General features: G+C 48.6%; 1 protein-coding gene across 1 annotated transcript; it reads left to right on the forward strand.

The window, feature by feature from the left end:
• Nucleotides 1–1,117: 1,117 nt before the first annotated feature.
• MGST3 (microsomal glutathione S-transferase 3) lies at nt 1,118–23,109 on the forward strand. The gene is made up of 6 exons (XM_032422435.1): nt 1,118–1,295; nt 16,468–16,590; nt 18,669–18,742; nt 19,306–19,363; nt 21,806–21,878; nt 22,549–23,109. The coding sequence occupies exons 2-6, from the start codon at nt 16,474–16,476 to the stop codon at nt 22,683–22,685; spliced, it is 459 nt and encodes a 152-aa protein (XP_032278326.1). The 5' UTR covers nt 1,118–1,295; nt 16,468–16,473; the 3' UTR covers nt 22,686–23,109.
• Nucleotides 23,110–24,186: the final 1,077 nt, after the last annotated feature.

Below are 24,186 nucleotides of genomic sequence, written 5' to 3' on the forward strand. Positions count from 1 at the left end.
CAAGACATAAGCCCTTCTTGTACCTAAGGAGAAGTTGAAGGCATGGGAATGAAAACTGCTGAAACAGCAATAAAGATTTTATGAGCCATCAAAGTACTTCTAGCTGTATGGATAAGTCAACACAATGAAAAGGAAAACATACCCGGCCTAAAGCCTTCTGACATCGAGATTCTAACCTGTCCACACCGTGACTTGACTGTTCCCAAGCACCCTCTCTCAAAGAGGGGTGAAGTACCCCCACCGAAGAGATCCTAGGGGAGATCCAGAGGTGGAGACCGTTGGTAGTATGTGGGGCATCTAGAGGAAAGGGGAGAGAGACGCACTTAAAACACGCGAAAACTGGAGACCTCGGTGCCTTGTGCGGTTGGCTCTTCTGGCTGAGTCTCCAGTAGGCAGAAACAAGTTCTACCCCTCAGGCCGACCCCGCCTGCAGGCCTGTCACGACCTCACCGCCTCCAGCCCGCCCCAGGGCTGGACACCAGGGCGTACCTGGGGCTTGTGTACCCTCTCAAGGGTCTGTGGGTCCCCCGGGCGGTGCAGTGTTGCTCCCACAGAAAGAACCGCGAGGCGGGCCTCAGCTAGTCGGCTGGCGGGAGCCGCGGGCGAGGGTGGGCGAGGGTGGGCGAGGGTGGGCGCGGCCGCCTTGCGGGCTGGGCTCCCTTCCGGCTCTCGGGCAAGTTGACTACAATAGTACTTATTAGCTAGGGAAACGTACAGGCCCCAACATCCCTAAATCCTCGCACTTGGCGAGTGCAGCAATCGACGACACCACGGGCCTCCGCCGCCCCAGACACGCAGAGAGAGCGGACCCAAGCCACCCCGTTCCCCGGCGCGGCGGCGCCACCGCTTCCGCGTACTCGCCGGGCAAGCCGCGCACGCGCCTAGAAGCAAGCTACGGTGGCCCTGCTAAGGGCAAATTATTGACGTGCTACTGGTCTGCAAATCCAATCCGAAAAGTGTGAACTGACTGGGATAATTTAGGAAGGCGGCCACGGAGGCATTTACGGAAGGGGACTTATACATGGACTTGGGAGTAGGAGGGGGTAAGGGGTGGACAGCCGTGCGGAGGAAGAGAATTCAGTCTCCGCCGCCTAACCACCAGGGACTGGGAGCGGACACTCTGGAGGCGCGCCCCGGCTGCCGGGTGCCCGGCCGTGGGGGCGTGGTCTCGCGCGGCCTCGGGCGGGGGCGGGCCCTGATCCGGGCCACGCCCCGCCCTGCCAGTGGCCAAGGGCGCGGCACCCTCACTTCGCTGCAAAGCTGTGGTCTGCACCAGCCGAGCGGAGGTGATCCAGGTGAGTCCCCGCACCTACGGGCAGTGCGGAGCTCCGGCTCTCGGGGCACTTCTGCTCCGGCGCTAGGCACCGCCCCTACCTCTGCCGTCCCAGGATGAATAGGGAGGCGCTCCGTTTCCCCTTTCTGGTCTGCATACTTCTACCTTTCCATCCCCTTTGCCCTCCACGTGCCCTGCATCCTCCCCCGATGGAGTGGGTTTGGCGCGTTGAAATGGGGCCCACCTCGCTATCTGTAACTCAGGGAGATTCTCAAGGTCAACCCTTCAGTGCCTTCCTTTTCTCTCCTCCTCTCCCCGGGCTGTGCAGACCCGGGCGCTCCTTGTTTCTGCCTCCCGGAGCCCACCCGACCTTGCCAAGTGCAGCTCCGGTGCAGAAGATGGGCGGGCGGGACGCTGCAGGGGCAGTGGGCAGTGCAGGCCCGATCGGTGACAAGTGCCCTGGGAGCCCTGCGCCGGCTGCGGATGTGGATGTGTTGCTAGGAACCGTCCGGGAGAACCTCCCAGGGAATTGTGTTTGTTTTCCTGCTGCCTCATAAAAACGTTTGTCGGTTTGTACTGGAACCCTTAACGTGGGTCATTTCCTACCTCTGCCCGAGAGCAGGAGACTCCGCAGGGGAGGAAGACTCTCCATGTACGGTTCTACTTTGGATTTCAGAGAATTTTCTTCCTTATCTGTGTCACTGCAGCGAGCCCCAGGGCCACTGCGGTGGGGCAGCTGCAGGGCGGTGGAAGGGGCAGGAGACTCACTGGTGAGTCATTCTCCTAAGTTGTGGCTTCTGCTGTTACTTTCCTTTCCGACCAGGAGTTTACGAGCTACTTTGTAGCTTAAGGGACAAGTGAGTGTGGAATAGGAGGTAAAGGAAAAGCTGAGACAAGAGGGTGTATGCAGGAAAGGAGCGACAGTTGGGGCTGTAATCTCTCAGCTGGAGAAAGGGAGTCCTAGAGGGAAGGACACTACTGCTGTGCAGACCAATGACTCTCTGCGGTAGCTGTGGACCTAGGCGTGGTCCTGTGGAATTGCTGCAGATTTGAGTTTCCTCTGTGCGTGGGAGCTGCAGCCAGGGCTTCTCTTGGGAAATCTGTAGATCACCGAGAGCCTGCAGTTTGTGGGAAGCACCCAAGGTTATCGGTCAGAGTTATAAGGCTATGTTTTAGTTCAATGAATTCAGTAATAAGAGCATAGTATCCTGGTCAGGGGATCAAGAATGTTTATTCTCACAGGAGTTAAATTTAACCAAGTTAAATAAAACTAACCTCTAAAATCCAAAGAAATCCTTTTACCCCTGGGAAGACATTCTGTTAAGCTTCCATCCTGACACAATGTTACAGAAATAGAAAACTTTCTCAAGCAATTTTTTTTTTTTCCTGAACTGATGTTACTATGTATAAAACAGATACACTAGAAAGATCACTGTAGCCAGCTATAGAAAGTGTACACCAGGGGCTTTCTTAGATTAAGGAACAAAACTGGAGAAGGGCAGTCTTTCCCTAATTTAGACTTCCTCCTGTTGGCCGAGAGTCCTGAAGAGACAGTCATGGAAGGAAATTTCCTAACCTGGAGGACAGCAGAGGGAGTGAACAAGAAAGAAGGGCTTTACCCCACTATCCAGAGACATGCTGAAAAGCCCCTGGAGCAATCTGGAATGAAGTGGATGACAAATCCGGCTGTCAAAATGCAATTTAGTGCCTACTGCACAGTTAGCTGTATTTAAACCTATTGTTCCCTGTTTAATATTTAAATATTCTGAATCTATATTCAGAATACAGTTGCCAACCGCAGTTGACCATGAACCATTTCGTATTTTTAAGCAATGTTTGTTTAAAAGATTCTACATAATGCTACAGTTCATGCAGTTGAATTAATACTACTTGTGAGTATACCATCCTCCTAAAAAAGAATTCAGCAGTTATCAGCTAGGATACTACTATGTACATGAGAATTCCTGTTTCCCTCACTCTCTCTTACAGTGTCTACCTACCTACCTATCTTTGTGAGGAGAAAAACATCAATGAGGAGATAAGAAAATTGCACTACCTTCCAAATAACATTTGGAAATCCTTTAAGGATTTCATCGTTTGGGATTGTAAGTCCCCCTTATTGACCCTCTGAGTTCTTGCCAGAGGTGACCTGTTCATTAACTGGAACTCGGGTTCTAATACTTCGGTGTCTTAGTTCACTCTTTTTTTTTTTTTTTTTTTAAATAAGTGGTATTTTATTTCTCCAGCCAAAGCAACTTAAATGATTTTGGCTCAGCGTCATCCTAAGCACAAAGAGTTAAACCCCCCGTTTCAGGCAGCCCTGCTGGTTCTTTCATCCAGAATGTCTGATACCCTGGTGAGGATTCAGCAGCTGCTAAGAATTAAATACAGTCTGCCCACATTTCTTGTGATGGAAAATCCAAGTAGTGCCACTGTGACTCATTTGAGAGTTTTGTTTTCCTCTTGTGGAAGTCAGGGCTTAGTTTCCCCATGACCTTCAGTTCCTATGTAATATGCCAATTAAGGCACAGTTATGTGGAAATCATGACATGAAAAGAAATGCCAATTTCTGTGTTGCTTTGCTCCTTGCAAGCCCGTACACCTGAAAGATTGGAGGAAGTTTTTCCTTCCTGGAATCTCTCCTCTTGTCATACTGCAGTGCTGACACTCATTAAAAGAAATTTAAAAATAAGTTACTTTCTGGACCTTTTCCAAGTTTTTTTTTTTCTTCCAATTAGAAAGTTCTCAGGCTTTAATCAGTCACAGACTTGGAGTTAATTATTAGCTCTCTATTCCTATTAATATATTTTATGCTCAGGAGAGAGTTTGAGGAGATAGCAAAATTCCAGAAGAGGTCAGGTGTGGTCAGACTTGCTCTCCAATCTCATTCAGAGGCAGTAGAAGCAAGGGTGGAAAGCATAGACTCTGGAGCCAGGCTGTCTGGCTGTGTGTGAGTCCAGGCTTCCTCTGTGATGGCTGCGTGACCTTGGGCAGATTACTAAACCTCTCGGATGCTCCGTTTCCTCATCTGCAAAAGAGAAATAATAAGATCCCGTAGGGATGCTGTGAGCAGTTAATACTAGTGAGCTACTTAGAACAGTGCTAATAATTGATTTCTCCTACCACTCTGGTCTGTATCACTGCACAAACCCTTCTAGTCTCTACCCTTCAGACACACTGGTGTCCTTTCTCTTCCTTACACAAGCAAAGCCCTTTCCCAGCTCCCGTGTCCTCACTGTTTTCTCTCCCTGTGTGTCTCTCCCACATCACTTGATGTCCTTCAGAGCCCTTCTCTCAGTCTGCTACTGTCCTGTCTCATGGTCCTCCTGTGTCGTGTCCCTCTACGTCCCTGTGTCTTCTGGAGGGCCAGGACCTTGGCTCTCAGTCTGGATTGCCATCGGCGCCCTGCGCACCTCGCCGCCTGGCGTGGTGCCTCGCGTGGAGCGGGGGATACATCAGGGAAGGAACCGTTCTCCAAGGCAACACTGAGGAAGATAGTAGGTGTGGACTTCAGGCAAGCACTCCATTTAGGTAAAACGTTTGTCCTGCAGCGGTTTTATCAAATCCGCTCCATTTAATGAATTGTTATGTGATTTTTATTTTCTTCTGCGTCCCACGGCTTCTCCCCATTCTTTCTCCTGCCCTCTGAGGTGCCTTCAGACCATGGGCAATGTCCTGCGGCCTGTTGCTGGGATCACATCCCTTGGGACCTCGGGCCCGGCATGGCCCCGGCCTCCTAGGTGAGGTGCCAACACACCTCTTACCCCATAGAGCCTTGTGTGTCAAGAATCTGGGAAAGTTTGTCATCACACCGTCATGTTACAGTCCACCCTTCCTAGATTCCTGAGGAGCTGAATTACCAGTATTTTCCAGGGGAGACTCAGTTCCATTCAGGCAGAACTATTCCCATGAACTTGGGCATCATGCTGGTCCTGTCCTCTCCCGCTCCCAGCTGGGGCATGCAGTTAGGTATTAATTGTTTTCAGCACTGACAGGTCACCAGAGTGTTGGAATTAAAACAACATGGGAGGGGCGCCTGGGTGGCTCAGTCGTTAAGCGTCTGCCTTCGGCTCAGGTCATGATCCCAGAGTCCTGGGATCGAGCCCCGCATTGGGCTCCCTGCTCCGCGGGAAGCCTGCTTCTCCCTCTCCCACTCCCCCTGCTTGTGTTCCTGCTCTCGCTGTGTCTCTCTCTGTCAAATACATAAATATCTTTAAAAAAAAAAAACATGGGAAACTTGAATTTTTTTTTTTTTTGAGCGAGAGAGAGAGCACAAGCAGGAAGGGCAGAGGGAGAGGGAGAAAGAATCTATAAAGCTGAATACGTTTGGATTATATCACATTTATCTCTTAAAGGGACAGATCCCCTACCCTTCTAACCGTTAGCTTCTGCTTTCCAAGTGTTCTGCCAGGAACATTGATGAGGAATCAAAGAATGTGAGGTCCTGGGATGTACCAGTCGCTGACCTACCTCTGCTGTTCGCCTCCCTGAGTTAATGATCAAGTGCTAGATAAATAATGGTATGCCCATTCAGCTAACTTTTCACTTTTAGCCCTTGGAGAAGTATCTACCAAATGTGCAACGCATTGGTGGGGAGTAGTCATTTTTCCTCACCTGGGTTATTATTCCTTCTCTTAAATGTCCACGCACTTTTAAAAAAATCTAGCTGTCATGTGAAACTTTGACACTCAGACGGATCTCGTAATCTGTTTCATGTAGAAGTGGCCAGAATGGGGGCGGCTGGGTGGCTCAGTCAGTTAAGCATCTGCTTTCGGCTCAGGTCATGATCCCGGGGTCCCGGGATGGAACCCCACGTTGGGCTCCCTGCTCAGCAGGGAATCTGCTTCTCCCTCTCCCTTGCCTCTCCCCAACTTGTGTGTGCTCGCACTCTCTCTCTCTCTGTCTCTCAAATAAATAAAATCTTTTAAAAAAAAGAAGAAGAGGGCGCCTGGGTGGCTCAGATGGTTAAGCGTCTGCCTTCGGCTCAGGTCATGACCCCAGGGTCCTGGGATCGAGTCCCGCATCAGGCTCCCTGCTAGGCAGGGAGCCTGCTTCTCCCTCTGCCTCTGCCTCTCTCTCTCTCTCTCTCTCTCTCTCTGACTCATGAATAAATAAATAAAACATTAAAAAAAAAAAAAAAGAAGTGGCCAGAACTGGCATTTTGAAAATGTAGGATGGACACAAAGAAGTCCTGTGATTCTTTTTTCTCTCCCGTCATGGAAACAGGGAATTACTTTTGTGCGGCTTCCCTCCGAGTTCTTAAATTTCTCCTTTGAGCTCTAGATGGGTTCATGAGGGTCACTGCCCTCCCTGAGATGATTGTGAGGACCGTTCATTTGTTGAAACAGCTAGAGGCAGAAGTGAGGCTGGGCAGCTGCCCTGGGGTGCCATAAGCAGATCTAAGTAGACACCCGACACAACTCCAGAGTTTTCTGAACCACCTTCCATGTTGGGGACTCAGAAGTCCATTTGGGACGATCAGACCAGTCCTTTAAGTGACCGTCCTTGTGTCAGGCTCATGAAAATGGTGGGTTTTGCCACGTAAAATAAGGAACCATGTATAAAGAAGGTCAGATGAATAGCACAGGGAGCCAGATAAGAATTTTAACGAAACCTCAGGGAATGGCTCCAAGTCAGTCTCTGAGTGCTTTATCATTGTTCCATTCCTGGGTGTGTAAAAAAGGACACCGCTAAGAAATTGCAGGACAGTTTGAGGAGAACAATCTTGCAGAAGGAAGTAGGGGGTGACCACTGTCCAGCTTGGCTTTTATCTACTTGTGTGAGGGCAGAGAGAGATGAAAGGTGAAAATCCTTTCTCCCTTAAAAAATCCAGTTGTTTTCATTTAGTTAAAGAAAAGTTGATGTAACTTCATGGCTCAGAAGTAATAATTGGAGGCAAGTGCTCAGATCTATAAAGCCTGCCTTTTACTCCATTTGTGCAATGTTGATTGTGCTCTGGGGAGTTACTGTTGGCAGCCGAGAGAGACTTGAGTAAAGAGTGAAGGAGAGCTTCACCCCAGGAGTATTCTGGTGTGTGTGGCTCAGGAAATGTACTGGGTAATTCTTGGAACTGAAGGAACCCCTGCGCCAGCGAGATAGGGCAAGTGGTGGCGAGAAGCAAAAGGCATTCATGGTGGAAAATAATAAAACAGTCTTCCACAGATGACAGAATCCTGTATGTAAAGCATTCCAAAGATTATGGATCCAGCCCTCCCTTCTCCTGGGCTATGGTGCCCGGGCTCTGTCCCCCCGCTTTGCTCCTGCGGTAGAAGCCCAAGGTGCAGCTCAGGTCGGAGCTGGAGTTTTGCAAAAGCATTTCTCCTCATCGCTCCCTGTGCTGGCAGAAGTACTCTAACTCCTGGGTGACGGGGCAAACCCTGCAGGGTGGTGTAGTAGCGAAGAGCTAGACCTAGGGATCAGTCGGCTTGTGTTCAGACCCCAGCTCTGCACTCACTAGCTGTGGGGCCTTAGACAAGTTGCTGAACTCCTTTTGCCTCAGTTTTCTCATCTGTCAAATGGGGATGATAATACTAACTACCACATAGGATCACTGTGGGGATTGTTGATGTAAACTCTACCATGGGCCTGACAGGGGAGAAGCAGTAGGTCTTATAGGAGGTGTTCAGGATGTAGTGGTGATATTATTTCCCATTTTGCTATTTCTGCCATGTGGGCTGAAAAACTCCATGAGGAGTTAGTTTGGTGTGGAGCCTGCTTTAAGAGTCGCCCTCTCTCTCTCGAAGGAAGGAAGGAAAAGGGAGGAAAGAGGGAGGGAGGGAGGAAGAAGGGTGATTCCCAGGCCCCCATTAAGCCCTACAGGATCAGAAACTCTGAGGGATGGGGTGTGTTTTAACAAACATGTCAGGTGACGTTGATGCTAAAGTTTGAGAACCACTGACCTGGAACATGGGACAGCACTGTATTGTGTTTCTGTCTTCATGAAAGTTACTATAGAAAATGTAAGCAGGAGACATATCCTGTGTCCCCAACACATTTGGAGATGTGTACTATTTTCATCAACCAGGGTTCAAGTGCGTGTTAGAATAGCTAACCCATCAGCTGGAACAAACGTGCACACATTCAAAGGCAAGCATGCAGCCCACGCCCACGCGGGTCAGTGAGGAGTGCAGGCATCATGGGGGAGGGGGTAGGACTTGCACTGGCCCATCCTGGCAGGATCGGACCGTGGGAACGATTCTGAGATGTCCTGCCTCACAGCCCACTTGTTTCTTAACCCTCAGCATGGGGGCTTCCACCTTCTCCCACTCCCCTAAAACCTGGCTGTCAAAGGGTCCCCCCTCACCAAAGTCAAGAGTGTATTCTTGGTCTGTTCGTGCATCTTGGCAGAGGTGTCCACCGGTTCCTATTTGGAGCTCTTTCTTCCTTACGTTTGGGGTCTGTACTGATCCTGCTCCCTTTGCACCTTGAAAGCTCTTTCCATGTGTAAGAGTTGAGTCCGCCCAGAGGGCCATCTTGGTTAATGGTGGTGCTTGCTTGCTTGGCCGAACACCTTTCCCTTTGGGAAGTGACGCTTCCTCTCCTAAGACTTAACAGTCTCGCACCTTTTCCTCCTCTCTGCCCCTCTTCTTAGTCCCTTGCGGGGAGAAGCAGCCAGTATTGACTGTTACCTGGCTGGTAAAGCCCCTCTCGTGATCTGGATCTGTCCTCCCTAACCCTGTCTCCCAGTGCTCCCACAGTCCGCGGGGCCCGGCCACACCGGCCGCCTTTCTGTCGCGCGAGTGTGCCAGGCTTGTCCTCACCTGGGGCCTTTGCACTTGCCATGCAAGTACTCTTTTTGTGCAAGTACTCACTTTGCCGTGCAAGTACTCTGACCTGAATAGTCTCTGCCCCAGAATGTTTGTGTGGCTGTTTCTTCCTCATTCTTGTGTCAGTGTAAATGTCGCCGCAGCAAGGTCTTCCTGGTCTTGAGATATAATTGACATATGACACTGTGTGAGTTTAGATGTATCATATTTTTTTTTAAAGATTTTATTTATTTATTTGACAGTGAGAGAGGGAACACAAGCAGGGGGAGTGGGAGAGAGGGAAGCAGGCTTCCTGCTGAGCAGGGAGCCCGATGCGGGGCTCGATCCCAGGACCCTGGGATCATGACCTGAGCCGAAGGCAGATGCTTAACGAATGAGCCACCCAGGCGCCCCTAAATGTATCATATATTTCTTTGATACATTTATTCCGGGCCGTATGATTGCTATTGGAGTGTTAGCGAACACTTTGGCATGTGTGTTATCAGTCTTCTGTCCTCATTAGAATGTCGGTGCCTTAAGGACGGGGATCCCGTCCTGTCCACTGTCGTGTCCCCCACCCCTCAGCAAGTGCCTGGCGTACAGTAAGTGCTTTGATGTTGTGGTCGAATCAGTGAATTAGGTGTTCTTAGACACATTATACTGTCCACACTAGAAAACTGACTCCCTCCCAGACACAGTATGCTGACCACACTGGGAATCTAAGTTCGACCAGCCTTTTGCTGAATTTGAATCTATTTCAAACAGAATCGGAACTAATTTCTGAGTCAGAGCACCTTATTGATTTGTAGGAAAAATCAATATCTCCTTGTTTAGGAAGTATGACTTAAGTAGGCAGACACGCACACTCACCAGTATTTACAATATGCCTTCGTATTTGGGCCAACATTTATTAAGTGTTCATACCAGATGCTTATCTAGTTTCTTTCCTTTATTTTTTTTAAAGATTTATTTATTTATTTTAGAGAGAGAAAGAGCGTGTGGAAGGAGGAGCAGAGGGAGAGGGTGTCCCAAGCAGGCTCTGCGTTGAGCGCGGATCCTGACCCGGGGCTCAATCCCACGACCCTGAGATCACGACCTGAGCCAAAACCAAGAGTTGGATGCTTAACTGTCCACCACCCAGGTGCCCCTAGTTTATTTCCTTTAATTCCTCCAATCATCCTGTGAAGTAAGTAGTTAGTATTCTCCTGTTTTATAGAGAAATTGGGTAACATTCCCAAGCTTGCAGAGGCAGTGTCTAAACATACATCCATCTGACTCCAGATTCCTGCTGTCTCTACCCCTGTGGATCTTTCCATAGGAGAAGACAAATCGTAAAACAATATTCAAGGGCGCCTGGGTGGCTCACTCATTAAGCGTCTGCCTTCGGCTCAGGTCATGATCCCAGGGTCCTGGGATCGAGTCCCACGTCGGGCTCCCTGCTCGGCAGGAAGCCTGCTTCTCCCTCTCCCATTCCCCCTGCTTGTGTTCCTGCTCTCGCTCTCTCTCTGTCAAATAAATAAATAAAATTAAAAAAAAAAAAAACAATATTCAAGTCTGCTAGGAGTAAAAACATTTCCAAAAGGATCTCTACTCTTAAATAAGTGACAGGAAATTAAATTAAATATAAAATCTAGTTTCTTTTAAACCTTCAACTTAATATCCTTTCAGTTGAAAGACGGCCAGGAAACGGTTAACTGAAAGCATACACCCCTGCAACTACTAAGAAGGGAGGGGAGGCAGCAGCCCTTCTGTCCTATTTCTGCCTTTCCCCAATACATTCACTTTCATTTTGTAGGGTATGTTTGTATCCAGTTTCTGATCATGGCTATGAAGGGGAAAATCTGGAATTGGGTGTGTGTTTACTTGTTTGCCTGTTTCCCCCAGTAGAACATGAGCCTCATGAGGGCAGGGACCAGAGTCTGGGCTCTTCATCTCCAGCCAGGGGCCCAGCGAGTGGTACACAGCAGGTGCTCAGTAAACTTGAATAAGCAGGTGAATGAGCATCTCTGGCCACAGCGCGGGTTTCGGTGACTGCAGTTCGCTGATTTCCATGGTCAGCACTGGAAACCCGCGTCCTCCTGAATACTCCTGCTTTGCGGATACTTTAGCACGGCTGGCTAGGAGTTCAGAAAAAGAAGTGAATATATATAGTTCCAAGTTTTCATTTGCGGTGTTAAAATAGCAGTTCTAAATGATAAATTCTTAAATGTATATTATCATTCATTCAAACATCCCCTTTTATAATTGAATCAGGGCAGAGACCGTTCACATTAACACACGTAATATAACCCGATCCGTAACATTTGCTGAGTGCTCACCACGTGTCAGGCATCATGCTGGGCGCTAATAGACAGTGTCCCCATCCCTGTCCCCGTGTCTTCCTCGCAACAACCACAGGGGCGGGTGGGTACCACCAAGGTCATCATGTAACAAATAAGGAGGCCGAGACCACTGAAACACGTGGAGGAATTTTCCCAAGGACACGCAGCTAGGAAGTGTGAGAACCGGGTTCGGAGCTCAGTGTCATTCCAGAACTGCATCCTTAGCTGCAAAGAGCACAGAGCAGGTGAGTGACAGGAAGTCACATATGACTATTTGGTTCCATCACAATATATTGCTATTCCTCTGATTTCTCAATTCCTAACTATTGTCAGGCCACTTTCCGTATGATTTTTTGGTATGTATCTGCTCCTTCTGGAAATTATAGAAAAGTACAAAGGAAAGTGTACAATTCACCTGTCTAGAAATGATTATGTTTATGATTTTGATATTTTCTTTTTAAATTTTTCCTGTTATGGATAAAACTAAGATTATACTGTATATACACTTTTTGAAATTTTTTTTTTTAAAGATTTTATTTATTTATTTGACAGAGACACAGCGAGAGAGGGAACACAGCAGGGGGAGTGGGAGAGGGAGAAGCAGACTTCCCGCGGAGCAGGGAGCCCGATGTGGGGCTCGATCCCAGGACCCTGGGATCATGACCTGAGCCGAAGGCAGATGCTTAACGACTGAGCCACCCAGGTGCCCCACTTTTTGAAATTTTTTTAACCTAACATGCTGTATGTGAAGCCCTTTTCAACATCTTTAATTGTGTGCACACCACTTTTAATGGTTATACAATATTCTATTTTATGGGTGCACTATTTATTTAATTAGTCCTCTTTGCTTGGCCACTGTGCTGTTTCTGTTGTTGCTTTTATAAATGGTGCTCAATGGGGCGCCTGGGTGGCTCAGCCGTTAAGCGTCTGCCTTCGGCTCAGGTCATGATCCCAGGGTCCTGGGATCGAGCCCCGCATCGGGCTCCCTGCTCGGCGGGAAGCCTGCTTCTCCCTCTCCCACTCCCCCTGCTTGTGTTCCCTCTCTTGCTGTGTCTCTCTCTGTCAAATAAATAAGTAAAATATTAAAAAAAAAAAAAACAATGGTGCTCAAGTGAATGTCTTTTGAACCAAATCTGAGTTTCTGATTATTACCTCCAGCTAGCTGCCCAGTGGAATTAATGAATCAAAAGGTATGAACGATGTAAAGAATATTACCGTTGTCGGGCTCTTCTCCAGATGGTTCTGTTTTACACTTTCCCACCGCTGTGTAATAGCGCAGACTAGGTACTTTTAAATAGGTACCTAAAAACATTTCTATTTATACACATTATAACTGCTCGTGGGCAAGCTGGAGTGTGACCAGCCTCGAAAACAGTGTGACGATTAACAAACACCAATATACAGCGAGGCGGGTTGCGGAGGCCTCTAGAGGTGCCGTGGAAGTTGAGCTCCGAAGGAGCTGTTAGACCACGTGCCGTGTGCCGGGCACCGTGTCAGAGACCAAGGTCGAGGGCAGAGCTCCCACCCCCAAGACGCCTTATCTTCTTGGGTCGGTAGAAGGGCTGCTGGTAACACAGAGCAGGTATATAAGCAACAGAATGTGTGCAGCCCAATGAGGGCTCGTGCCAGAGGTGAGGAAGCCGCACGCGGGAAGCTATCTGCCGGCCCCAGGGTTTGGCCTCTATAAAGTGCGCTGCCTCCCCTTAACCAGTGCACCTGCACCCGGACCCACCAAGGCCGATCTTTAAGGGGTGGGAGCGTCCATCCCTCTCTTTGCCCTGGATTCCTCAGAAGGACTCAGCAAATGATAACAGGTTTTTTTTTTTGGATCACTGACTGAATTAAGCTGACTCTCTCCTGAAATGACAAGCCTTAAACCATATTCCGGTCCCTGTTGGATTTATGTTTTCAACAGCTGTGGTGACAGAGCTTTTCTTCTGTGTCCTGACCTCCTCTTTCTCTGCTTCAAAGGTTTCAGTAGACACTTTTGAGGGGAACAAAAGGGATCCTTAGGCACCTGCTTCATGCCGGGCACGGTGCCAGGTGACAAGCATTATGTCGGTTGGAGGTGTCATTCGGGAAAGCCGCCTGGAGTGACGGCTTGCTTCGTTGATTCCACAGGCGTCTGTAGGCACACTCTGTGCTCGGCATGGCGGGTGCCGAACGCGGTCACCCCCTTGGGAACTTAGCAGCTGCTGTCGCTGGCTGCCGTCTCTGGTTTAGCACGGATCACACCAGCTGGGCAGCGCCGACTGCTACGGTGTTGGAAGCAGGACTCCTCACATGGGAGTGTGACGGGGTCAAGGAGGGCTGTCTCCCCATCCTGCAGGCGGCTTCCTGGCCTGTGTTCTAGCGCCTTTGCAGGTGTGTCCAGGGCTCCTGCAGCGAGAGGCTCAGGGAGGTAGGCACTCCCCACTCCCATCTGAGCACACTCGCTGTCCCACGGATAGCTGTTCGGTCTTTTGCAAACCACCCACTCTAGCACTGGACTCTGGGTCCCCCTTACTGTATATTCTCTGCCCTTCAAAGGTACTTGTTGTTCCTGGCTCTGCTTGCCCGTACCCAGATTCCTTTTCCCTAATACCCGTTACTGTTGCAAAGTGGGAGCGAGGGTAACTTGCACTAGAGTGTGAATGTCTGACAGGTTTAACCTCCCAGATTACATATATACTTTGGAAGAGGAGCTCAGTAGTAAATGCTAATTTCAGATTGTACATTTTTGAGCAGTCACCTGAGTGTTCATTGCCTGCAACAGAAACATCTACTCAAGAGGTACTTCTCTGTCTAGCCACTTAGCTTCTCCTACCCCAAGTCCGTACAAACCAGAAAAACCAAGGGCAGTGACTAAGCCATGAAATTTTGCCTGTGCCTGAGTATTTGGCAAAGAATTCTAAAACCTGCTCTTCCTTAGTTCTTTCCTCTACGTGAACCTCCATTTCCTTTGCTGTGAGGGGAAGCTAATGGGAGTTTTGTGAGGGTGAAAAGTGAGCCGAAAAGTGCTACATAAACACAGGGTGACCCCGTGCTGCCAGGGAGCCTGGCGTCCGGTCCGGAGGCTGGGGTCTGGAAATGGGCTCTCGCTCTAGGACTCTCCCGACTCGCAAACATTGACCTAAGCCAAGTGCGCTTAATTGATTGTCCTTAAACAGGTGGCTTCTGACAGAGTGAGTGACAGGTTCATTTTGAGTGACCTGTCTGGCCAAACGTTGTTGAGCTCCAAGGACATCACATAGGTTGGAAGGCTCAACCGTTGCTATTTTCAAAGAGGTGTTCGGAATTCACCCTATATCTTTGTCTCAATAACTACTACCTCCCCGAGCTGATTTTCTACATTTCAGGAGGCAACTAATTCTAGAAGGGAACGAGCACAGGGAGATGGGGGGGGGAGGGAGGCAGCCAGAGACTGCTTGCTTTCTGCAGCCGTTCCTGACGGTGGGGAGAGGGTGGCCAGGAGGCCATTGCTGTGCTGAGTCACAGCCACAGCCCTTTGCAGTGTGTCCCGCCCCCCGACCTGGGCGAGGTGGGCTGGGCGCCCCTGGGATGCAGCTCAGGGTGAAGAATGAAGGAGAAACTGGGGAGAATTATTGTGGATCGTGAGGGGGTAGGGCCAGACTTTAGGACTTCAGCCCTAAATGTCATTTTTGAGACCTAAGGGAAGCGTACTTTTAAAGAACTGAGCTGCTTTCTGGTGCCAAATTCCACACTGAGAAAGGCGCTGTGACCCCACATCAGCTCTCCATTTGGAATCTAAAGGTGAATCCCAGCTCTGGTGCCTTCCATTTTGGACCCTGGGAACATGCCTTACCCTCTGGGTACTCTTGGAAATAGGGATCTTCCGTCTTGCTGGGTTGTTCGTGCAGGGGACGAGAAACACTTTGGGGCAGGGGGGCCTCCTGGGCTTATAGGACAGATTGCAGTGAGCCAGTTAGCAGGAGTGGACATTTTAAACCAAGCACAAGAGACGCAGGAGCTGCTGGCCCGTGGAAGCCTCGCACACGGCGGGCGGGCAGTAAGGATCTCGAGAAGCACCGTGGCTATTTCTCCGTGTCCCGCCTGCCTCACCTGTCCGGTGACCAAAGCTCAGAGCGGTTGGAGGGGCAGCACTGATCTGCCTTGAGATGATGAGGGCTTCCTCCCACCTGCCAAGTTCTCTTCTCCTTGCTGGCCAGTCTGTTTCTTCTCTTTTCTTTCCTTCTGGGGCAGAATAGTAGCTAAAATAGCTGAAATTGCAGAACACTGAAAAAATGCTGAGATTCGCTTGTTCTCCATTTTATGATGAAATTTTTCAAATATACAGAAAGTCTGGAAGAATCATATACTGACCATCCCTATAGCCACCACCTGGTTTCCATAATTAACATTTGGCTGTATTGGTTTGTATTGTCATTTCCTGATGCATTTCAAAATACGTTGCAGGCATCAGAACATGTCACAGGGCTGGTTTTGAAGTGAGAATTCGATGAGCATCCTGGCTCCCCCAAGCTGCCCAGAGCCGGGTCTCTTAGCAATGTGATAGGCTCCAGAGCTGGGCTCTGCTTTCAAAGCACTAGAACCGGGTCTCCTACCTTCTATACCAGTATGTGCCCCAGGATCAAAGGGAGTCCCGAGGTGCCTGTCCTCAGTGTCGCCCCCTCCATGCCAACAGACACACACACACAAAGACCTTGGAATCGTTGTATACTTACTGTTTCATATCCTGCTTCCCTCTCCCTCCCTCCCTACCTCTCTCCTCGGTCTCTCTCTCTCACTCTCTAATTTAATATATCCTTTAGAATTTTGCCATGTTAACCTTTTTTTCGAAACTATGGTTTTTAAGCAGCTGTGTCCCTCTCCAGCAATGCCTCCTGCCGTGGTGTAGCTACACCTTGTAAACGTAATGTTCATCGGGAAAGAACACACGATATGATCCCGCGCTTTTCTGCGTGTACATTGCATACTTGAATAACGGTTCGGTTCTGTTGTGTGATGCACAGTAACATCTGCATCTGCCTCTTCGGAACATCGTGTTCCCTCCCACCTTTGTGACCTTTGCAGGGGGCGCAGCGCCAAGCTGCCGAGCTGCAGGCCTCCTACCATGGGTGCCTGTGGCGCTGGGTGGTACCCTGACGTCTTCGCCTTCTTCCCGCAGAGCAGCATGGCTGTCCTCTCTAAGGAATATGGTTTTGTGGTTCTCACCGGCGCTGCCAGCTTCATCATGGTAGCTCATCTAGCCATCAACGTTTCCAAGGCCCGAAAGAAGTACAAAGTGGAGGTGAGTGGGAACCTAGGTTTGTTGAGGCAAGCGGAAGGAGAGGTGAGAAGCTAGAGGCCAGCACTGGCAGTCTGAGAACCACACCTACTCGAAATGCTGCCCCTTTCGGGCAGGAAGAAGGCAGGAAATGGGGGGCCCTACTGGGAAGCAGTCTCCATCTTGATTTCACTGGGTCTCTTCTGTAGAAAGACCAGCTGTGCTGGGACGAGAACAGCACAGCCTTTGGCTGGAGCTATGTGCCAGGAAGAGTGTTATTTTCTAACGAGGGGTAAACAGGCAGGACCACATCAAACCAAAAAGCTTCTGTGCAGCAAAGGAAACTGCCAGCAAAATGAAAAGCGCCGCCTACTGCATGGGAGGAAGTATTTGCAAACCATACATCTGATAAGGGGTTAATTTCCAAAATACATAATTCATACAACTCAATAGCAAAAAAAAAAAAAAACAGCAATTAAAAACTGGGCAGAGGAGCTGACCAGCCATTTTTCGAAAGACTACATACAAATGGCCAACAGGGACATGAAAAGGTGTTCACCATCACTCATCATCAGGGAAATGCAGATCAAAACCACAGTGAGGTACCACCTCACACCTGGTGGGGAAGGGCCATGATCAAAAAGGCAAGAAATAACCAAAGCTGGTGAGGATGGGGAGAAAAGGGAACATACTGTTGGTGGGAATGTAAATTGGTGTGGCCACTCTGGAAAACAATGGAGGGTTCTCAAAAAATTAAAAATAGAACTACTATATGATGCCGCAATTCCACTTCTGGGCATTTATCCAAAAAAAAAATGAAAACACTAACTCAAAAAGTATGTGCACCCCCAATGTTCATTGCAGCACTATTTCAATAGCCAAGACCTGAAGTAACCCAGGTGTCCATCAGTGGATGAGTGGATAAAGGAGATGTGGTGTATAAATAGGATGGAATGCTACTCAGCCATAAAAAAGAACGAAATCGTGTCATTTGTGGCATCAATGGACCTTGAGGGCATTATGCTAAGTGATACAGGTCAGACAGAGAAAGATAAATATCCTGCGACCTCACTTATATGTGGAATCTAAAAAAACATAAAAGCTACAAGGTACAGCATGGCAGCTGTAATAATTCTTTTTTTTTTTTTTTTTAGCTGTAATAATTCTATATTGTATGTTTGAAAGTTGCTAAGAGAGCAAATCTTAAATGTTCTCATCAAAAGAAGAAAACTGCAACTATGGTAACGAGACTTATTGTGGTGATCATTTCACAACATATACATATATCAAATCATTATGTTACACACTGGAAACTAATGTGTGTCGATTATACTTGGATTTTTAAAAATAAGTAATAAAATCAACTAAATAAAGAGAGTGAGATGGCAAGTCTTCCCTGGTGTGCCACTTTAAAAATGATGTCGTAAGGTGATTTTCTGTTTCCCAAGTAAAGAAGAAACGTGTGGTGCTGAGGTTAGCCTGGGCTTAGACGTTAGACATAAGAAGGAGGTCTATTAAATGCTTCCTTTCATTCCAGCTAATCTAAAAGGGATAATTACTGAGGTTGTCCCTGGTGAGCAAATTTAAATGTCTATTTCTGTTTAGCAACTTATAAATAGACTCTCTGACTAGAGCTTCTTTTCTTTTTAAATTTTCATATTGGTTTTCCTTTTTTTTTTTTTTAAATGGACACATCCATTAAAATTCTCACACACTCAATTTCTATTCTCCCATTAAGGAAAATCTTAGAAGGTTGTGGTATCTGATAGCTCTTGGGAAGGAGCTGTTTCCCTGTGGTGTCTTTGTGATGCATCGGGAACCCAGCAGTCATGGCACAATGTCAAGGGCACGGAGTCTGGCTCAAGCTGCCTCCCTCCCTTGTGCAACCGTGGCACGGACGTACATTCTTAGGACTGGATATTAACAGAAATACATTGAATCTGCCTCTGAGAGTTGAGACCTCACTGCGAGTATTTAAGCAGAAAGTGATCATCTGTCAAGGGTAAAGTAGAAGATGCTTGAGGATAGATTATCTTTAAGGTTGACTGTAACTGAATGCTGCTCTTGACAACTTGATCCACAGCATCCTATTGTTTTCACAGTATCCTACCATGTACAGCACGGACCCTGAAAATGGGCACCTTTTCAACTGCATTCAGCGCGCCCACCAGAACACGTGAGTGTTGGCCCCGAGGGCGCTGGGGACGTCTGCAGAGTGTGTGTTTTCTGCCCAGCACCTCGGTCTTTAGTACTCCGTTTGCTGAAGAGCAGCTGGGATGATGATCACGGGCACCTCCCTAAAAGGGTCGTAAAAAATATGTCTGTGGACAGGTTGAATATTCAGAGTTGTTAGAATAGTGGGGTTCTGGATAATTTTTCAAAAATGTCTTTCAAGTTGCATTGGCCTTTGACAGCATTTGCAAGGTGCATCCTATCTAAGCTGAGATTGAATGTCCCAGCCCTGGGGAGGGAGCGGCTGTGAGCTCTGGAAGGAAATCTACTCGAATTCTCCACCACCTTCCTCGTGGGCACGTTAGAGCTGCAGACTTGTGCTCAGTGTGCTCTGAGTTACCTTTGATCCCATGCAGAGAAAAGAGGGTGGATCCTAGTGGTGGGGCTTCTCCCTGCTCTCGATGTTTAGTTTTACTCTCAAGTGTCTAACTCAGCAAGTGAGAGCGTAAGGGACGTAGACACACATCAGTGGGGCACTTTTTTAAAAAAGGTCTCTGTCTATTCCAGGTTGGAAGTGTATCCTCCCTTCTTATTTTTCCTAGCTGTTGGAGGTGTTTACCATCCGGTAAGTTTTTCCAGGGGGTTTTCATCTGTTTGGATTTTTTTTTTTTTTAAGATTTTATTAGTGTGTGTGCACAAGCAGTGGGGAGGGGCAAAGGGAGAGGGAGAAGCGGGCTCCCTGCTGAGCGAGGAGCCCGACATGGGACTCAATCCCAGCATCCTGAGATCATGACCTGAGCCAAAGGCAGACGCTTAACTGACTGAGCCACCCAGGCGCCCATCTGTTTGGATTTAGTTCACTGAGCTATTAGGGAGGAAAGCGGGAAATGGACATTTACCAAACATCTTCAGTGTCCATTTAAAAGAATGTCATTCCGTTACCTGTTACAAAGTTCTTTAAAGTAGGTAGAACTTTCCCCATTTGTTATAGCTCAGGAGAAGTCTCTTGGATACTGTGTAACCATCCCAGGAGCAGACAGCGACATAACAAAGTAGAAGAATCAGAATTTGAACCCAGGTCTGTCTGATAGAAGGTTCATGTCCATAATTTTCTCATTTGCCATCGTCAGACGTTGACGGGTTACCTGAGGTTACAACGGTGAACAAAACAGGCCCAGACACCTGGGTTACTGTCCCTTGGGGCCACAGACTGTGAGCACTTAAGTACATGTAGTATGTGCGCCATGCTAGCAGGTGACGTGCGCCACGGAGGAAGACACAGCAGGGCAGGTGGACCGTTGTGAGTGGGGAGGTCAGGTGAGGCTTGTGCCAGTTGCTGAGGTGACAGTGAGGCAAAAGTTAAAGAAGGTGGGGAGCAGGTGCCGCAGATGGCCAGACGTCTTCGGACGAAGAGCGAGGGCAAGGCCCTGCGGCAGGAGCCCGTCTGTCTGTCCAGCGAACAGTGAGAAGGGCAGCGTGGCTTCCGTGGGGGGCAGGAGGCCGGGGGCAGACCACAGGGCCGTGTGGGCCATGACCTTGTGGGCCGGAGAGGTGGTCTGCACTCTACCTGACCTAAATAAAGCACGACTAGCTGGTCCCTCTAGTTAGGCATCCCCTCTCCTGTCCGTCTTCCCTAGAGGACCATTCCTTGTGCTGAGTTCTCTAAAATACTCCATGAACTACTCTGGGGACAGCCGAGGTTTGGCGGTAACTGTGCAACATGATGGCCAAGCACGGCCTGGCAGAAACCAGGTTGCAGATAGTGACTTACGGGCCTGGGGTTTTTGTTTTTTTGTTGTTTTTTTTTTTTAAAGATTTTATTTATTTATTTGAGAGAGAGAGAGAGAGAGAAACAGCATGAGAGGGGATAGGGTCAGAGGGAGAAGCAGGCTCCCCGCCAAGCCGGGAGCCCAATGTGGGACTCGATCCCAGGACTCCGGGATCATGACCTGAGCCGAAGGCAGTCGCTTAACCAACTGAGCCACCCAGGCGCCCACGGGCCTGGGGTTTTTGTTTTCAGTGGTTTCACACACCTGATCGTTAACCTTGCCCCAAATCAACTAAACACACAAACAAATCCTAAAGTACTAACCTTACCCCCCGTGGCGCCACTGATGAATGGCAAAGGCACCTGGAGACAGTGGTGCCGATGTTTCTCGAGCCCACACCCCCTCCCATTCTCTCCGGACTCCTCTTGACCAAACGGGTCACCCGGGATGGTGCTCACGTAGGACTCGTCATCTTGCCTAACTTTTACTCTCTCTTCTCAAGGGTCATGGGAAAGGGAAGACATCCCCCCCTCCAAGACCGCATATTCTGGGGTGCCAGCATGACACGCTCTGCCCACTTCCTCTGGCGGAGCCCCTCAATCCAAGTGCGGGCCGACGTGCCACCTGCTTTGAGCCCCTTCCGGGGGGCGGGGGGCTGGGGGGGGAGCCTCACTGAGAGATGCAGTGACAGGCCCATTGAGACAGCCAGGCTTCTCCGCCAGTCCTGCCTTGGGGTCAGTTTCTCTTGGGGCCTATCCTTCGACCCCCTGGCCTGCGTCTCCCTCTCCGTCTCTTGTGCACCCGCACCTGAGTTCCCTGGGGCAAGCCAGGAGGTTTCTTCCAACCCCATCCACCTGGAAGGTCAGCCCTCACCTCCACCATCCACGAGCAGTTCATAGGAGAATCACACACCTTTGATCTTCCTGAGACAAATAACATACATCTACCCTAACTTTGGTGGGGGAGCATTTTACCATATCCACGAAAGTTGTTTTTTTTTTTTTTTTAAAGATTTTATTTATTTATTTGAGAGAGAGAATGAGATAGAGAGAGAGAGCATGAGAGGGGGGAGGGTCAGAGGGCAAAGCAGGCTCCCCGCTGAGCAGGGAGCCCGATGCGGGACTCGATCCTGGGACTCCAGGATCATGACCTGAGCCGAAGGCAGTCGCTTAACCAACTGAGCCACCCAGGCGCCCTCCACGAAAGTTTTCGTAAAACATTGTGTCATCAGCCCTAGATGTTCCTGAGGATCTGCCTGTTTCTTGGACGCCAGTACTAACCTCGCCCTTTTATTTTAGCGTGTAGCTTCTGGCCTGGGCTTGGCCTGGATTGTTGGACGGGTTCTTTATGCTTATGGTTACTACACAGGAGGTGAGTACATCGTGACGCCTGCCCAGGAAACAAATTTAAAATCCCATGCCGCTCTATCTTTCTTCTTAGCAGGGCTTTAAGAAAAGGGGAAGTAACTTGATAGTTAGGTGAAAGGTCTGCTATCTTCCTTCTTTTTACTAACCTTTGAAAAGTAACAAAACTAAACTTTGAGCATTTTCTATGTGTCAGTCGCTGCTCTAAGGTCCTGGGGTATGCTGTTTAACCCCATAGCGATTCAGTGATGTAGATAGTATGTCCTACTTTATCGATGGGAAAGTCAGGCTCTGCTGGGATTTAAACCCAGGCAGCCTGACTCTGGAGCCCCTGCTCTTAATTCACCACTATAGATGGTGTGCCCGAGAGAGAAGGGGGAGAAAGACTCGTGGCTGTACTTACCTCTTGAAAGCGGGGGAACACTCCCAAAGGTCCTGGAGCAAAATTGCTCTAATTATTAACCCCTAATCCTCTTAAGGTCCAAATAGCAGCGTTGTGGCGCATTTCTTGGCATGCGGTATCTAAATTACTGACAGCTTTAGGCCAAACATTGGTCAACCTCTTCAGACCAGTCTGTGACGGGCGACCCCGGAGGCCTTGCTAGAACGGCTTGTGGATGTTGACAGCACCGTCCTTCTGGCACCTCTAGTCACCTCTGCTCTTTCTCCTGTTTCAGAGCCCAGCAAGCGGAGTCGGGGAGCCCTGGGTTCCATAGCCCTCATTGGCCTGATGGGCACAACAGTGTGCTCTGCCTTCCAGCATCTTGGTTGGGTTAAAACTGGCTTGGACGGTGGGTCCAAATGCTGCCATTGAAGAATTATAGGGTGTTTAAAAACTCATTCATTTTGAGTGACTTACTTTTATTTTCAGTTATTTTTTTTTTTCTAAATATAATAAAAACTTACCTGGCATTAGCCTCATACCTAAACCTGACTCTGTTGCTGATCTGTTTTTTGAGTCTTTACCTAAAGCAAATAGCCTGTTCCTACTAGATGAGAGAGGTGACAGATACTGAGCCCCCTCCTCACCCTGCCAGAGGATATTTACTTAGGTGAAACTGGGGAAATGTCTGATTGTGGTAATATGTTCCTAATCATGCCACAGCTGTGAAAAATTGGGGCCCAAGGAAGGAAAGTCTTTTAGCCTTAGTTGGGATATAAGATTATCTTATCACTTGCTGTTAACACGTACGGTAACAACAAGGATTTTTTTTTTAATTTCTATTAAAGCTTGCTTCTTTTGGGGCACCTGGGTGACTCAGTCGGTTAAGTGTCCGAGTCTTGATTCTGATCTCAGAGTCGTGAGACTGAGCCCCACATAGGGCTCCGTGCTGGGAATGGAGCCTGCTTAAGATTCTCTCCCTGTCACACCTGTGCTGCTCAGTAAAGTAGCCACGAGCTCACGTATGTCTGTCTACAATCAAATGAATAAAATGTAAGTAAAAATCAGTCCTGTAGTTGCTCTCATCACATTTCAAGCACTCACTAGCCCGTGAGGGTTAGAGATGGCGTGTGCACCCGGGCCCGACTCTTAAAATCCATGCTTTTCCCACTGTACGCCATCACTTAAGGCTGCAATGCTCTGCTCAGCGACTGGACACGGTCAGCTGTGGCCACATGACCACCTGGAGCCCAGCAGTATGCACTCTACCGTAGTTCATGAGACGTTTTCCCCAGCATGGAGCAAAAGAAGGAAAATGAGGACTGTTTTCATAAAGCTTTAACTTGTATTCTTTTTTATATTAAAATGTCCTTTACAAAATGATGGTGGTGATGAATGGTATTTTGGGTCCAGACTTGAAAAAAATTAAGACTTTACAACAGGCTAGGGTTATGGTTTTGTGTTTTTGGTTTTGGTTTCTCGTGTTTATTTTTTCCTAAGAAGTGCACCTCAGATTAGAGAACTTGCTGTGGTTTCCCTTCTCGTCACAGAGTATGGACATCAGGGAAGCAGCAGGGGGTGGCCTGGGGACGATGTGACATTTTCACGTTTGTTGGAAGTCTTGACAGGATGCTTTTCAAAGTCACGGGATCCATCTTTGTCATTCTGCTATTACAGAACGGGCTCAAATGAGGTTGTATAAGGAACCCCACCACGTGAAACGGTGCTGTGAGGCCCCCCCACCCAGGGCTCGGCTGAATCCAGTGTGTAGATCTCTGCCATAGAGAATAACCGTGTCTTATGAGCTTTCTGTTCCTTTGTCTCATGGAGAAAAAAAATTTTTGGTGTAAGTACCGGTGCTCACTGCCACTCAGGCCGTGTATGTCCCAAAGAGTCAGTTTATTTCTGTAGAGAAACATTCTGGGCTTTGCTG

The sequence above is a fragment of the Phoca vitulina genome, unplaced genomic scaffold (assembly GCF_004348235.1).
Source record: "Phoca vitulina isolate PV1807 unplaced genomic scaffold, GSC_HSeal_1.0 scaffold26, whole genome shotgun sequence".
Taxonomy (NCBI): Eukaryota; Metazoa; Chordata; class Mammalia; order Carnivora; family Phocidae; genus Phoca; species Phoca vitulina.